Here is a 13,651-nt window from a genome sequence, read left to right as displayed (position 1 = left end):
TATATACACTCCTCTTATTTTTTGTACTTGAAGCCACATGACGTGGCTTAGCTTTGTGCTATATGTACATACAAGCACTTTTTGAGCTTTCAATTTTCTTGCGCAATGTTCTATCAATTAATGCCTTGTGAACTAAACGTTTTGGAGTTGTAATGTTTTATTTGGAATTGTAATTGTCGGCTAGAGATGTGCTTGCAAGAATGCTAATTAAAATGTGGTTGGCTATAAGAATTGAATTACACAATGTGGAAATGGGATTCCTATAACTACATAGCATACACAACATACACAGCATTCTGTAAATTTAAAAAATATTATGTAGCATGTCTATCAGTGTGTTTATAAACGCATCTTGTCATGCACCGTTCTTTCACAATCACCATCAAAATTGTAGCAAGATAATAATCACGAATGAACAAGAAGAGAGATTGCAGTATGAATCAAATTGATGAGTCTTTACAATAATTTTGGAGAAGAATCACTCTATGATGGAGCTCGATACCACCCATCCACCCTTGAGCTATCTCACTCTCACTCTCACTTGCATGAAGATGTTCAAATCAGATGATCAGATGATCAAATCTCAATCACACTCTCACTCTCACTCTCACTCTAACTCTCACTCTCAAAATATCTTGATCTTATCTTCTTCTTTGCGTTGCCTCAATTCGTGTGCGCTATTGTCACTTTTGCAGCGCCTCGATATGCGTGCCTTCTCTTCACTCGAGCAACCTCGAGATGTGTGCCTTCTCTTCTCTTTCAGTCAGCCTCAATATGTGTGTATTGGATTGTGTGTTCTCCTTCTCATGATCTTCTCTTCTTTTATAGCCTTTCACGACTCCAAAAAAAGACGACCAAAAGCCCACAAATTGGGCCAAAAATAGCTTTTCTCAATAAGCGTGCGTGTGCTTTTCACCTTCTTTTAGCGTGCACTTTTGATAGCAAACGCGTATGGAATCTCGATGTCTGTTTTAGCGTGTACTTTTAGCATGAAAACGGCCCTGTTTGGAGGTTCACCATGCCTGCCTTGTAGATCCAATGGACAAGCTCAATAGCTCATCTCGAAGATCGGACCCTCTTCTTTCCCTTTGCATGTGACCTTTCATGGCTAATTCTTCCATCTCGACCTCCGTCTAATGCCTGCAACTCTTGACATGAAAATCTAGGTGCACTTTTAGCTCAAAACCACTTTGTTAGCAACTTCTGACCTCCATACAGACATGCAAACGAGTGAACCACAAATTCTTCACTAGGACAAAGTTTTTTTACTCAACAAGATTTAAAATTCTCTCACACAGTCTTTCTTCAAATTATTTCTCTAACGAACTCAAAATCAAGCCGTAAAATCTAGCCGACACCATAATGGACAAAAACCAAAATTTTTCGACCAACACCAAACTTTCCCAAAACCTTCAAAACATCAAAACCATCCTTTTTGAACACTATTTGTGATATATATTCCAAAATATTTCATATACAAAATTGGAGCGTCACACATCTATATACATGTCTGTCTATTCGAGGAGCGTCTATTTGCACATCTATAAAAGCGTTTATAAGATCGTTTATAAATGCGTCTATACACACGTTTAACGATGCGTCTGTCTGTTTTTTAAATTTTCTAGTAGAGCGCCTATTTACGCATCTATATGCGTGTCTATACGCACATCTGTCTCCTATATAGACGCATTGTTAGACGCGGGTCTTTAGACGTGCAAATAGATGTGTAGATAGACGTGCCCGTAAGTTTTTTTTTTTAGTTCAATAAACGCGTCCGTGTGCATGTCTGTAGGTGCTTTGTCTTATTGTGATGGTGTTTGTTATTGGGGTACCTCCTACATAAACTCTTGCTAGTATCCTCAGCCAAACTTTCTTTCTACTCTTTGAATGGAGTAAAGCAATCTTTGTAGTTCTTATGAACTACAAAGCGCATGAAGGACATGGCTTATTTCCCTCGTGAATCTTGTAAGATGCCGCCTGTCTCATTGATATCATAGTATATCGGACCATCACCCTCTGGCATGTCTGCATCTGAATCATCCCCGCCCCCAAAGCACTATGCCATGCATCGTGTCTGGTCACTCTCCCTACTACTGGGTTGCCTTGACTCCACAATAGTGATCATAGGTGGTTTGGGGGTGGGGTCGTTTGGAGTCTGTACTCTGAACTCATGCGGGGTGTTTTGAGTGCTTATCATATATGTATATAACTCTTGAGCAGTGGGAGGGTGCCCCAAACTATTATATAATTGCTGCAAGAGGGCATCTCGAGAATCAGGTGAACGTACTAAAGAGCTTCCTTGCCACTTGATGAACTGCAAATACACAAAGACACAAAAAATAAGGCAAGTAATGAGTAGAGCATTCAGACTTGGAGTAATAAGAGAAAGAAGAAGAGAGAAAAGAAGCAAAAAGAGAAGAGACTATGAGTAATAAGAGAAAGAAGAAGAAAAGGAAGAATAGAAGAGGAGAAAAAAAATTGAAGGAAGAGAAGAGGAGAAGAAGAGAGAAAAGAAGAGAAGAATAGAAGAGAAGAAGATTAAAAGATTAGAAGAGAAGAGAAGAAGAGCAGAGAAGAAAAGAGAAAAAAGAAATAAGAGAAGAAAAAAGGGAAGCAAGAGAATAAGAGGAAATAGATTATACATTCCCTTATTCCCATCATGCCCTCTTTCCCTATCCCGCCCTCATGCTTTATCCCAATTTCCCTCATGCAATCCCTTTGTTTTTTATCATGCATTCCCTCTTTCCACAAGCATAAAAGATCATGCTCTACCCCTATACATATGCATAAAGCTTTAAAGAGTTATGCATATGAAACATATGCATCAAATCTTTATTCATATGAATTGAGCATATGCTTATTGCTTTAAATTTTTAAAGCTTCATGCATGAACATCCAATGGATAACACTTTATGCATGACCATCAACTAGAAGGAAAGAACAATTCATACAACCTACCCCATCTCATTTGTGAATGCTTAAGGTATTGAAAATTCAACTTAAACATGCATGCAAGGGAAAGGAGAAGGAAAGGATCGAGAAAGGGAAGAGAAAGAGAAGGAGAAGAAGAAGGAATGAGTATGGGAAAATTAAGAAATGAGAAGGGGGATGAGAGTGAGAAGGAGAAGAAAAAGGAAAAGGGAATGAGAAGGAGAAGGAGAAGGAAAAGGAAAAGAAGGATAAGGGAAAATGAAATGGGAAGGAGAAGAATATCAAATTGTCAGAGCGTGCCTATACACATGGCTACCAACACATGTAGGTACACAGTTCAAAAATAACTTGACATGCTCTAACACCAAATCTCAACAAAACTCTGACAGCGACAGAGCGACCAACCTCCACATAAAACAAAAGTTCCCAAAAACATTCTTTCTTGCATGCAAAAGAGGAAAAATATAAAGAAAACATCTTTCCACAAGTACAAAAAGCATCATAGATTGAGAGAGAAGAGCAATTGACAAAAGACTTACCTTGGGTAGAGGTATGAAAAGCTTCTTCTCCTTCTTCTCTTGTGGTCTCCTTCTTCACCCTCTTCTCTTGTATGCTTGGAGATGAATGTGTATGCATGGGGATGAGGTGTAGATGCTTAGGGATGAGCTAATCTTGGAGATGGAAAAACAAGCTAAGGAAAGCAAATATGGCAAAGTGAGGAAAAGGTTTGGTTCATGAAGGTTTAAAACCAAATAGCATGTCTAAAAACACATCTATTAGCACATCTATACTGTGTAATAGATGCATGTATAGACACACTTTCATAGTACAGACATGCTAATAGATGCATTACATAGAATTTGGGTAAAAATTTCAAGGGCTGCTGGCTTAGCTAACATTTTAGACTAACATTTTGAGTTATTATATATAGGATGTCTTCATTTTCAACAACCACCTCCAGTGAGGATGAATCCCTCCATCTTCACAATCAAGAAATGTGGTTGAGACCTGGTTGAGGAAACGTGTATCATGCTCGTACAATTACACTCAGTCACATCTCAAAGTATGGAGAATGGAATGCGACCGTATCCATGGTAATTATTAAAATGTTGAGGCTGATTGAGAAAAGTATGGGTGTTCAATTTTTTCATTTATGCTCCTTTTCTGATTCGATACAAGATGCAGTGCCACACCCGCATATGTTACCCTATACTGGTCATGAGCAGGCAAAGCATCGGCGATATGAGGTGGGATCTTCAAGGGGGACCATTATGGATGCATGGAGTGATGGTGATAGTAGCCCTCCACCATTACCTCATGAGGCCATGGAGGAGGAGGTGTTTACCTCATTTCATTTGGACATACATGAAATGTCTTCTACTTAACTGTAGAGTGCAATGCTTTCATGTTCCACCAATGCATTTAATGTGGTGCCACACTCATGGTCTCCCTTTGGACAAACCACTGGCTCCCACAGAGACCTTAGGCTACAAAATGTGCTCTCCCTTGCAACACGTGATGAGGATCCAGGTGGCCTATAGACTATGCATTCATTGGGAGACATGAGCATCAATCCCCATGGAGAAATGCTCCAACACGAGCAGGTCTCATGTCATTCATAGTTTATTGGGCCAGGTCAAAGTCTATGTGTGTTTTACAACAACAAACATTTCTATCTTTGAGTTTTCTGATGTATGAGGGATTACAATGCTCAAAGCTCCTTTGCCCAATTGAAATGTCAGGATTCAGATCCATGAACTTGAGATACAAATCCATCTTCTAATCCAACATGTGGAAACAACGATACAGTGAGCCCCTTTTAAATGAAACAATAGTACAGTGAGTCCTCCTTTTGCACTACTAAAACAATACAAAACACTACAAAACATAGTATGCACAAAAATGCAATCTAATTAAAGTAATCAATCTATGGAAAAACAAAACAATTGAAACCCCTGGGCTGGTTTAATATAGTCACATATAATGAATCTAAATTGAACTAGTCATCTAATAATTACACTAATCAGGCTACTAGCAAAACAAAAAAATTTCAACCATCATGTTGGTTTAGGATAGTCACAATTTCAACTACTAAACTCGTTTATGACAATCAAAATTTCAATCACAAGGTTGGTTTAGGACACGGTCATAATTTCAATTCCTGGGCTTGTTTAGGACACGTTTAGGATAGCAACAATTTCAACTACTAGGCTTGTTTAGGATAATCACAATTGCAACCACTAGGCTGGTAAAGGACACTACCACGATTTCAACCACCGGGATGGTTTAGCCTAACTAACAAGTATATTACTTTTCATTTCTAAATTTCACAATTAGTACATAACATATATTGATGTTTGTCTTGAGCTAGCATCGGGCTGGTTTAGGACAATCACATTAAGTCCAAGCCATTCCGATCTATAAATTAAGCGGTATATGACACAAATAGTAGGAAATTAAATTTAACTAATTTAAGTACTAAGAAAAGCAGTAATTTCAACCACCGGGATGGTCAACAACTAATGTCTTCTCAACCACACTAGTTTAGGACAATCACACAGTTGGTGATTGAGTTGAAGTAGCCACGGTTGCATGATGTTCCAACCACTCATCTGGTTTAGTAAAATAACAATATATTTCTTTTCTATTGCAAAATATATTGCTATTAATGTTTGCTCAACCATGCCACCGAGCTAGTCAACAACTAATGTTTGTTTAAACCCGTTGGTTTAGGACAATCACATAGCTTGTGTTTGAGCTGAACCAGCCACAATTGCATGAGGTCCCAACCACTGGGCTGGTTTAGGATAATCACATTATGTCCAAGCATGGTTTAAGAAATGAAATAAGAAAGCTATCCCAAAGCTCAATCATGAACAACCACTGGACTGGTTTAGGCACCACTGGCCTACATTGTATCAAGCATGTGTATGATGTTCTCATCAAACACCTTGTATCCCATCCATTTAAAAAAAAATTAATTTCTATTTGGATAAACTCTCATATTTTCATGTCAAAACATTGTCACTCTAGCCATAACTTTCGCACTTAGGTTGTCTCTCCTTATCTTGCATTCTATTGAAGCCCACAAACTTCTCGGATCGGGATTGTCATTCATTGCTTTTGCTCTAGGTTCAATCGATGGAGCCATGTTGGTCCTTTTGATTGACAACATCTTCAACATTGTGTGCCCAAGCCATTTCTCCTTTGTTTCAGGGGACACCAAGATAACTAATGTTTCCCTCTTTGCAACTAGTTGATCTAAGATGTGCACCCCTTACACTTTCTAAAGTCCATTTCTCAGGTTAGAGAGCATAGCTTCTTGGGCATGTATCTTCTGAGGTGTTGGTAGGGTTGTTACTCTATGAACTTTAGGGTGCAGGCTAAAGCTTATGAAGACTATAGATTGGTATTCACATGAATGGCTTGATGTTGCTACCTTGAATGCTCCTACCAATTGTGTCACCATAGCTCATGCTCTTTGCTCCAGTGGCAATGATCAAATGCGTGCATCTGCAATTGCTTCTTGTTGCTACTCTACAAGGAATCTTCTTTCTTCTCATTTTTCCTCCCTTCGCAAATGTTGCAAAAGTGTCTTCCATTGCTTTTTTGATAACATGCCATTGCTTTCCTCGACCCACAATCTGTTCTTTGTGCCTTAACCAAGCTTTTTAGTTTTCCTGTCTTGCATCCCCTGGCTTCTTCTCTTGCAAGCCATGGTGAGCTGCATGCTGCCGTTGGCGTGCATTGTATTATTTTGGGGTAAGTTGTCTTCTATTCTCTGCTCATCTCACAAGCTAGATTCTTTGGGTCTATTCTAGACTAATCATGAACATCGCATCATGTGGGTTACAAGGTGGAGGCAAGCTGCAAGTACTTAATATTCCTAGATTAGATGGATGATTGTGAGAGGTGTGAAAATTTAAAATTTGTGGGTTTTCCCCCTCCAACAATACAGTTTAACAGAATTGGATATCCCAAACAAGTGCAATGTGGCCTAAAATGCTTCAAAATACAAATAGGCCAAAGGGCATGCTATTGGGTTAGATGTTCTGTATTACAAAATGCAATTACCTTTGGCATGCTTATGATCCATTTATCAAGCAAGTGCATGGAAAAAGAAACAATTCAAAATTGTAAATAGTGTTGGATTTATTAAAAGATCTTCGCACATGCACAAATTGCATATTTTCAGCTTCTTCCATTTTAGGGTGAATCTAGATATCAATATCAACAACTATCAATGTTTGAAGACCACCATGTAGTAGTGCCACTAGTTTGGATTCCACATTTTAAATTCGTTTTGTTTTTCAACAAATAAAAAAAAGTTATGGAGTGTGCCATCAAAGCGGTGTGCATCACTTTAGTACAACATTAGAAGCCCATTAACTTGTACCTAATGCTCTCATATAGGTGTGTCCTTGGCTTGAGGAGAAGCTCATGTAGTGTACTTTTGAATACTTGGTTGCATGTATGTACAGAAGAAATAATTAATGTTTTTTAATAAATTTCTATATCCTCTATTCTTCAAGATAGCACTTGTAATGCTTTAATGGTCTTGTTCCAAATCAATATTCCATAATTTTTTGGTCTCATGTTGAACTTTGGAATGTGTACTACAACTTGAAGACAAAGTTTGCCAAATTTCATTGAGCAATCCATAAGTTATGGGTCATGCAAGATACCCATATACAGAATATTCCCTGAAACTCGCCAAAAATGGCTACACCCAAGCAAACAATGACCCTAGAGCAATCAACTACATTTATTGAATCGTGAATATGGCACCACCAAGCTAGTGGTAGAGCAATCATAGCAGTTGCTATTTCGCCAAGTTGGTCGACATATTAGGGAGTGAAAAATTTCAAGGTGTTTAAGTTCCAAATGCATGTTTTAGTAGGAAATGCAATTTTCTTCTATAAAATAGAATCCCAATCAACATTTCATTCTACATCAAAATCAAACCCACTCTTTGATTTTCCAAAAATTGATGATGGCTTCTCCAAATAAAGATAAGAGAATATTATAGTACTCTCACTTTTTTGTATTGTTGATATGAAAGCGTAAGGCTTATTAATATTTCCAAAACATCTGTGTTCTCATAAGGTCTAATCTCTGAGTGATGTAATTTGCCCGCAAAGAACCAAGATTCACATACAATTATGCTTAGATGAAATAGGATATGCATTATAATCTAAATGAAAAATAACATATCATAATTGTAGATTAATAAATAGCCACATAAAATGAAAGGAAAAGGAGTAATTTTTAAAACATAAACCACATGGCGAAGTTGCATTTATCTATTCACATGTTTCTTTCAATATAGAATCACACATGAATTTTGTAGAGTGCTACAGTATAACTCTTAATTCTTTTATGTGCTTCATGTTTTCTATTAATATGGGTGAGACGTTGAATTTATGTCAAGATACTTGAACAATTTATTTTCCTTAGAAACATTGGCATGCTTCAAGATTATTGTTGTCTGCATAGAAACATGTGGCATCTAGAGCTTTCCTTTTAGCATATGGGTGGATTTTTGGAAAAAAGATTCCTATAGTTTTGTGACAATGTTCTAAGTTAACAATAGCTCAAACAATGTAACAATCCAATATATGATAGCGTGAAGGAAACTATGTTCTTCTTTGTGAGGAAGTACAAGGATTAGGTACATTGATCTCAATACAACTCTTAGAGATTCTTTATACAAGCTATGAGAAGATTACAACTCTTAGGCATGATGTCTAACGCTCATCACAAATGACCTCACGACATCAAGGAATGAGTTGAATACAACTCTTAGAAATTATTTATACATGAGTAGATGTATCTTGGTTCATGAATTGTGAAATTTTCAAGGTACTTTGGCATATATTACTGAGTTGACATGTTGGTGCATCTCAGTTAGTGATGAAAAACCATCACATGTACGGTAGAAAAGATTTGTGATTCTAGCGGAATTGAAATATAGTTCTCTGCATTGCTTTGGTATGCTTTTACTCTTTAGGTTTTCTTGTACCAATTCAACCATGCTTTGATCTATTAAAACCTTAAAATGATTGATAGCATCCTCCTCTGTAGCCCTTGGATTTTCTCTTAGGAAGATGCTCACACTTGAATATTTTCCTTGAGATGTTTCTCTCTACAAAAAGCCAACAATTCAAAAATTTAGAACTCTAGTTAGCATATGGCATGCAAGTCCTTTGAATAAAATTTTTAAATACCAAAAGGACACTAATTGTTTCTCAAGTATCATATACACACAAGAATGAACACTAACCTTATAGCTTTGAATATCGTTATTCAAGCGCCCCACAATGTTAACCAAGTCCATCATTTTGAAAAACTCCTTACTAGTAGAAATGTTTTCTGGTAGCCTTTCACCCAGAAAGAAGAGTGTAGCCTCCACAATTGGCTCTAATCCAAACGAAGGTTTTGCATTCTCAAAGTATTCTTCAAAATTTGGACAGTATTGTGAGCTTGTCCACTTAGCTTCAGTCCATATGGTGGTGATCCATCTTGTCCACTACCAATGACATTAAACTCATTACTTTAGCATGCATAAATATGAGCAAATTAATAATAAAGAAAGACTATATGGTATGCACTTTAGCAAACTTACAGTATATCTTAACTCAGAACTAATGTCTCGTCCTTGACATACAAGAGCCTCTTGATTGATAGCATTAATACTATTATAGAGACCCATAAACAATATCCTTGTTTCTTGGGAGGAGCTCTTTATTAGTGAAGGATCCCAACTGTGGATAAAGAAAACCAATATTCTTAGTACTACTATCCAAGGAGTGCAAGGTGCCCTTGAGAATCTAGATTGAATATAAATTGTATGTTGTATTGAGAGTTAAGAAAGAATAGACCTCTTCACTGCATCCAAGAATGTAGTGAGCTCTTCAATAGATCCTTTGATGTCAAAAAAATCATCAATTATAGTAGTAAGGACACTACACTTTGTCCATACTAGTCTTGCAAGTGCATACTCAGGTTCAAATATTGTAGCTGCTGAAGAGAAAAAGCACTCCATCGTCTTTTGACGAGCAAAGCTAAGCTTATCAAATTGGCACTCCTTGTTCCATCTGTATTTTATAGAGAAATGTTAGAGATATTTCACGAACACATATTGTTATTATGAATTTATAATGTCCCTAGAATTTGGAATTTGTTTGGGTTGAGGGGTTAAGGACATAGGTGCATTTTCTGTTATGATCATCAGAAGAAATCATGAGCACCATTCTAAGAATGAGAAGTAATGACAAATGAGGCGAAATTATAATGTCACCTGATTAGTTGAGCAAGGTCCCTTTGATGAAATGTTTGACACAAGTTATAGTCTGCTTTGGCTAGATTTAAGAAGGTTTCATTACTGACAAAAGGCATCCTACAAGTACAACATATACATAGACAATATATGAGCGGATTGGACCTTGACATTTCATGAAGAGCTCATAAAGACAATGGGAGGAGGAGAAAGAAGGATATTTGTCCCAACTTTGTATAATTGTATACTATAATGATGACGCGATGGTTACCAAAAAGGTTACTTGTATAGGGACTTCCCAATCCATATATCATTAGATTCATATTGTTTAGAGTAAAGAGCTTACATGTATAAGGATTTTCCAATCCATATGTCATTAGTTCCATATTGATCTAGATATTGTCTTGTCTCGATACGTGGAAGGCTTGCATACCATGGATAATTGAGCGCATACTCTACCTGAAAATTAATATGCTCAAAATTAGTAAACGAAAAAGTGAAGATTATTCAATGAATAGAATAAGGACAAACATTCTACAAGGCTTGTATTCCATGTCCATGGAGTAATTCGACTTTTATTAGTTCATGAGTGAGATTATCAAGTACCACACTAACAAAATAAATTAATGTATAATATACGTGCATCTACCCATCATAATATCTAAGAAGATATCCCTAAGTTGTGTATTAGTAGATGTTCTAAGTTCACAAGAAAATACAAGTTATAATAGGTACATTTACGAGCACCCTTAGAAATTACTTCACTCAAACATACTTCATCATATGTACTTAGTTTTGTGTCACATAGTAGCTTGGACATCTTAAAAGATTACAAAATGTAAATGTGAGAATTGTGAGATTACCTCACTATGGAGACTTTTAGTGATAATCCACTTGTCTTGGATCTCATTCTTCTCCACTTTGTCTTGGAGAGAAATTTTGGTGAAATGCTTGATGTCCTCTAGAATGGTTTCACCATGCAACATCGTTTGTGAGGCTCGATACAGATTATACATGCTAGTCACGGATTGGGTCATTTGTCCCTTGAAGGAGAAGAGCCAATCATCTTTCGTGAAGCGATTGAAGACGTCTGCAAGGGGTGATGATCAAAACACAATCTTAGCAATAGGGACATGCAACAAGACAAACGAAACAAATCCCTGTTTATAGAAAAGAGCAAGCACAATATATACATAGCCATAAGCTAGGTTTGCATATTGCGAACAAGGCAAAAACATAGGTTGTCAAGATCCAAGAGGGCTATAGGGAAACAGGTGGATCAAGATTGAGCAAACAAGATAAAAGATCAGCTTTGAAAATTTCAAGCATGGCTTGATACTATGGATTTATATGCCTATAACTGGTATTGCTAAGATACTGCAAGAAGGTGATAAGCTTGAACTGTAATTTAACAAAAGATTAGATAGACAACGAGATGATGATACTGCTCGATGTGATGGTTTGAGATGACTTGGTTATCATGCTAATTACAAAGTTTGAGATACATAGCTACGGTCGATGACAATGCTGGTTCATTCTCTACCTGGAGAAACGTCATAGCCATGAAGCCGTAATAATCGGAATCCCATCGCTGTGGTGTCTATGTCGTAGACATCTGACTTGCTAGCCCATGTGATTCCGGTCTTCGTCCAATGCCTGTCCAATTCAATTTAGAATAACAATTTCTCTCATGCAAAACCTATATCATTGTCGTCATTGTCTCTCTTACAATTACCCATCTCTCACCTGTATACATAGTCTAAACAATCTTTGATCTCACTTTTGAAGTAGCGTGAGATTCCTAGCCTCTCGAGGCGATCCACGATCCACAAACGCTCGAACAAATCAATGGGATATACATTAGGCACTACCCAACATTGCACGGCTTAGTGAGTCCATCATAATAGTATCAAAGTACCTTGCCTTGCTTTTACCAAAAAACCTAAGCTACATTGTCTTGGTCAACATGCAAAATGCAATCGTTCAAACGATGTATATTTTAATCTCGATTGCCTGATTCTACAAAAATACCTGCATTATCAAACCTTTGTAGTGTCAAAGTTAGATATTCGAGGCATTTTCGGTCTCCAGTATACTTCAGTGCACAAGCGGTAGAGGCTGGTGAGAAAAGAAATGAACCGTTGTTCGACTGCAACTTCAAAAGCCTGCTCCAATCCACTATTCTGTGTAAACCCTCCAGAGAATGCAACAACGTGGTGGGATAAGTGTGAAGTAGTTCCATGGGGATCCTGCATTATGCGCAGCATAACAATATTAACTTCACTTATCCTGCAATGAGTCCAATCAAAGTCCACATTACTACTCAATGTAGATACCACGTTCTCACCTCTTTAGCTTCCTTATGCGCTCTTCTTGTATACAAATCACCATCGGTGCATCATACGGAAGGTCCAGACCCAGATCTTTTGCATCTTCCAACATCGCGGGTAAAACGACATCAAACCCAATTGGCATGTAGTCGTCCACTGCTTCTTCGATTTTGGCCACAGTACCGTGGATGAATTCCAAACCTGGGAATTAGAATATAAACATTTGACAACATATGGTTGCAAGTCGCCGTTGATTGAGTGAATTAGCAGCGCACGATAGAGGTAAAACAATTGATGGAGTATACGATTGACAGTGGACACCTCTCTTTATATTCTCCTCGCCCGTGTTCCATGTCTTTAAGGCTACGACGCAGGCAACAGTGCTGCAAACACGGTCGTAAGCGAGAAACAACTCTTTATCACCCCAGGAGCCGTCAGGAAGCTGGTTCCTTTTAAGCCATTCGACAGAATTTGGGAACTGAGGTCCACCCTTGCCATTTAAATCTGGCACTAATGCAACCCAGGCCGTGTCATAGGCAGAAATAGATATCTCACCACAGATCATGGAACGAAACATATCCCTGATCGTTTCGATCCACTCTCTCAAATTTTCCGCATTATCTCCAACCTGTGTTGAGAATATAGACCAGAAATATTAGCATACTAGCAGCATAAAAGTCGTGAGATAATAACATGGTTAAGGGCGGGGTTGAGGTCAAAACATGGCAGCCTAAATATTTGTGCAAACTTATACCCGCAGGGAAGCTTCTCGAATCGGAGCGTCTTCGCTTGAGACCGCTGGAACATCCTCATCCGTGTTGATATTGACTGCAACCGCTGTTTAGCAACATACATAAGTAGACATATTTTGAGGCGGAGAGGCGACGGCTGTTTACTCTTTAGGTTCACACGAAATGTAGATACCTCATACTGTAATGAAATTCTAAGTTGATCGAGCTTGATCGCAGATGCGACGGTTTGACGTGATCAAGGCTGGCGATATATTGTGTGTGCAGTGTGAGTGCCGATTCTGCTGATCAGCGGCGTTGGCATAATTGTAGAGCCGGTTGGTAATTGAGGTTTGAATCTTTCAGGTGGAAAAAGGAAATCG

At 37.9% G+C, this 13,651-nt stretch overlaps 1 protein-coding gene across 1 annotated transcript; it reads right to left on the bottom strand.

Annotated features, from left to right (window-relative positions):
• Positions 1-7,603: 7,603 nt before the first annotated feature.
• Positions 7,604-13,163, bottom strand: LOC147885724 (ent-kaurene synthase CPS/KS, chloroplastic-like). Its single transcript, XM_087396200.1, has 13 exons — positions 12,862-13,163; positions 12,558-12,741; positions 12,242-12,459; positions 11,957-12,077; positions 11,754-11,866; positions 11,074-11,300; positions 10,557-10,669; positions 10,232-10,330; positions 9,813-10,028; positions 9,557-9,695; positions 9,215-9,460; positions 8,984-9,076; positions 7,604-7,654 (listed from the first exon to the last, which is right to left on the bottom strand). Exons 1-13 carry the CDS (start codon positions 13,115-13,117, stop codon positions 7,604-7,606), a joined length of 2,076 nt encoding a protein of 691 aa, XP_087252326.1. The 5' UTR covers positions 13,118-13,163.
• Between the last annotated feature and the right edge of the window lie 488 nt (positions 13,164-13,651).

Source organism: Dipteris shenzhenensis, chromosome 25 (genome assembly GCF_047967505.1).
Source record: "Dipteris shenzhenensis isolate YYH24624 ecotype China chromosome 25, Dip_SZ_1.0, whole genome shotgun sequence".
Classification (NCBI taxonomy): Eukaryota; Viridiplantae; Streptophyta; class Polypodiopsida; order Gleicheniales; family Dipteridaceae; genus Dipteris; species Dipteris shenzhenensis.
This window is presented reverse-complemented; position numbering and strand designations above follow the sequence as displayed.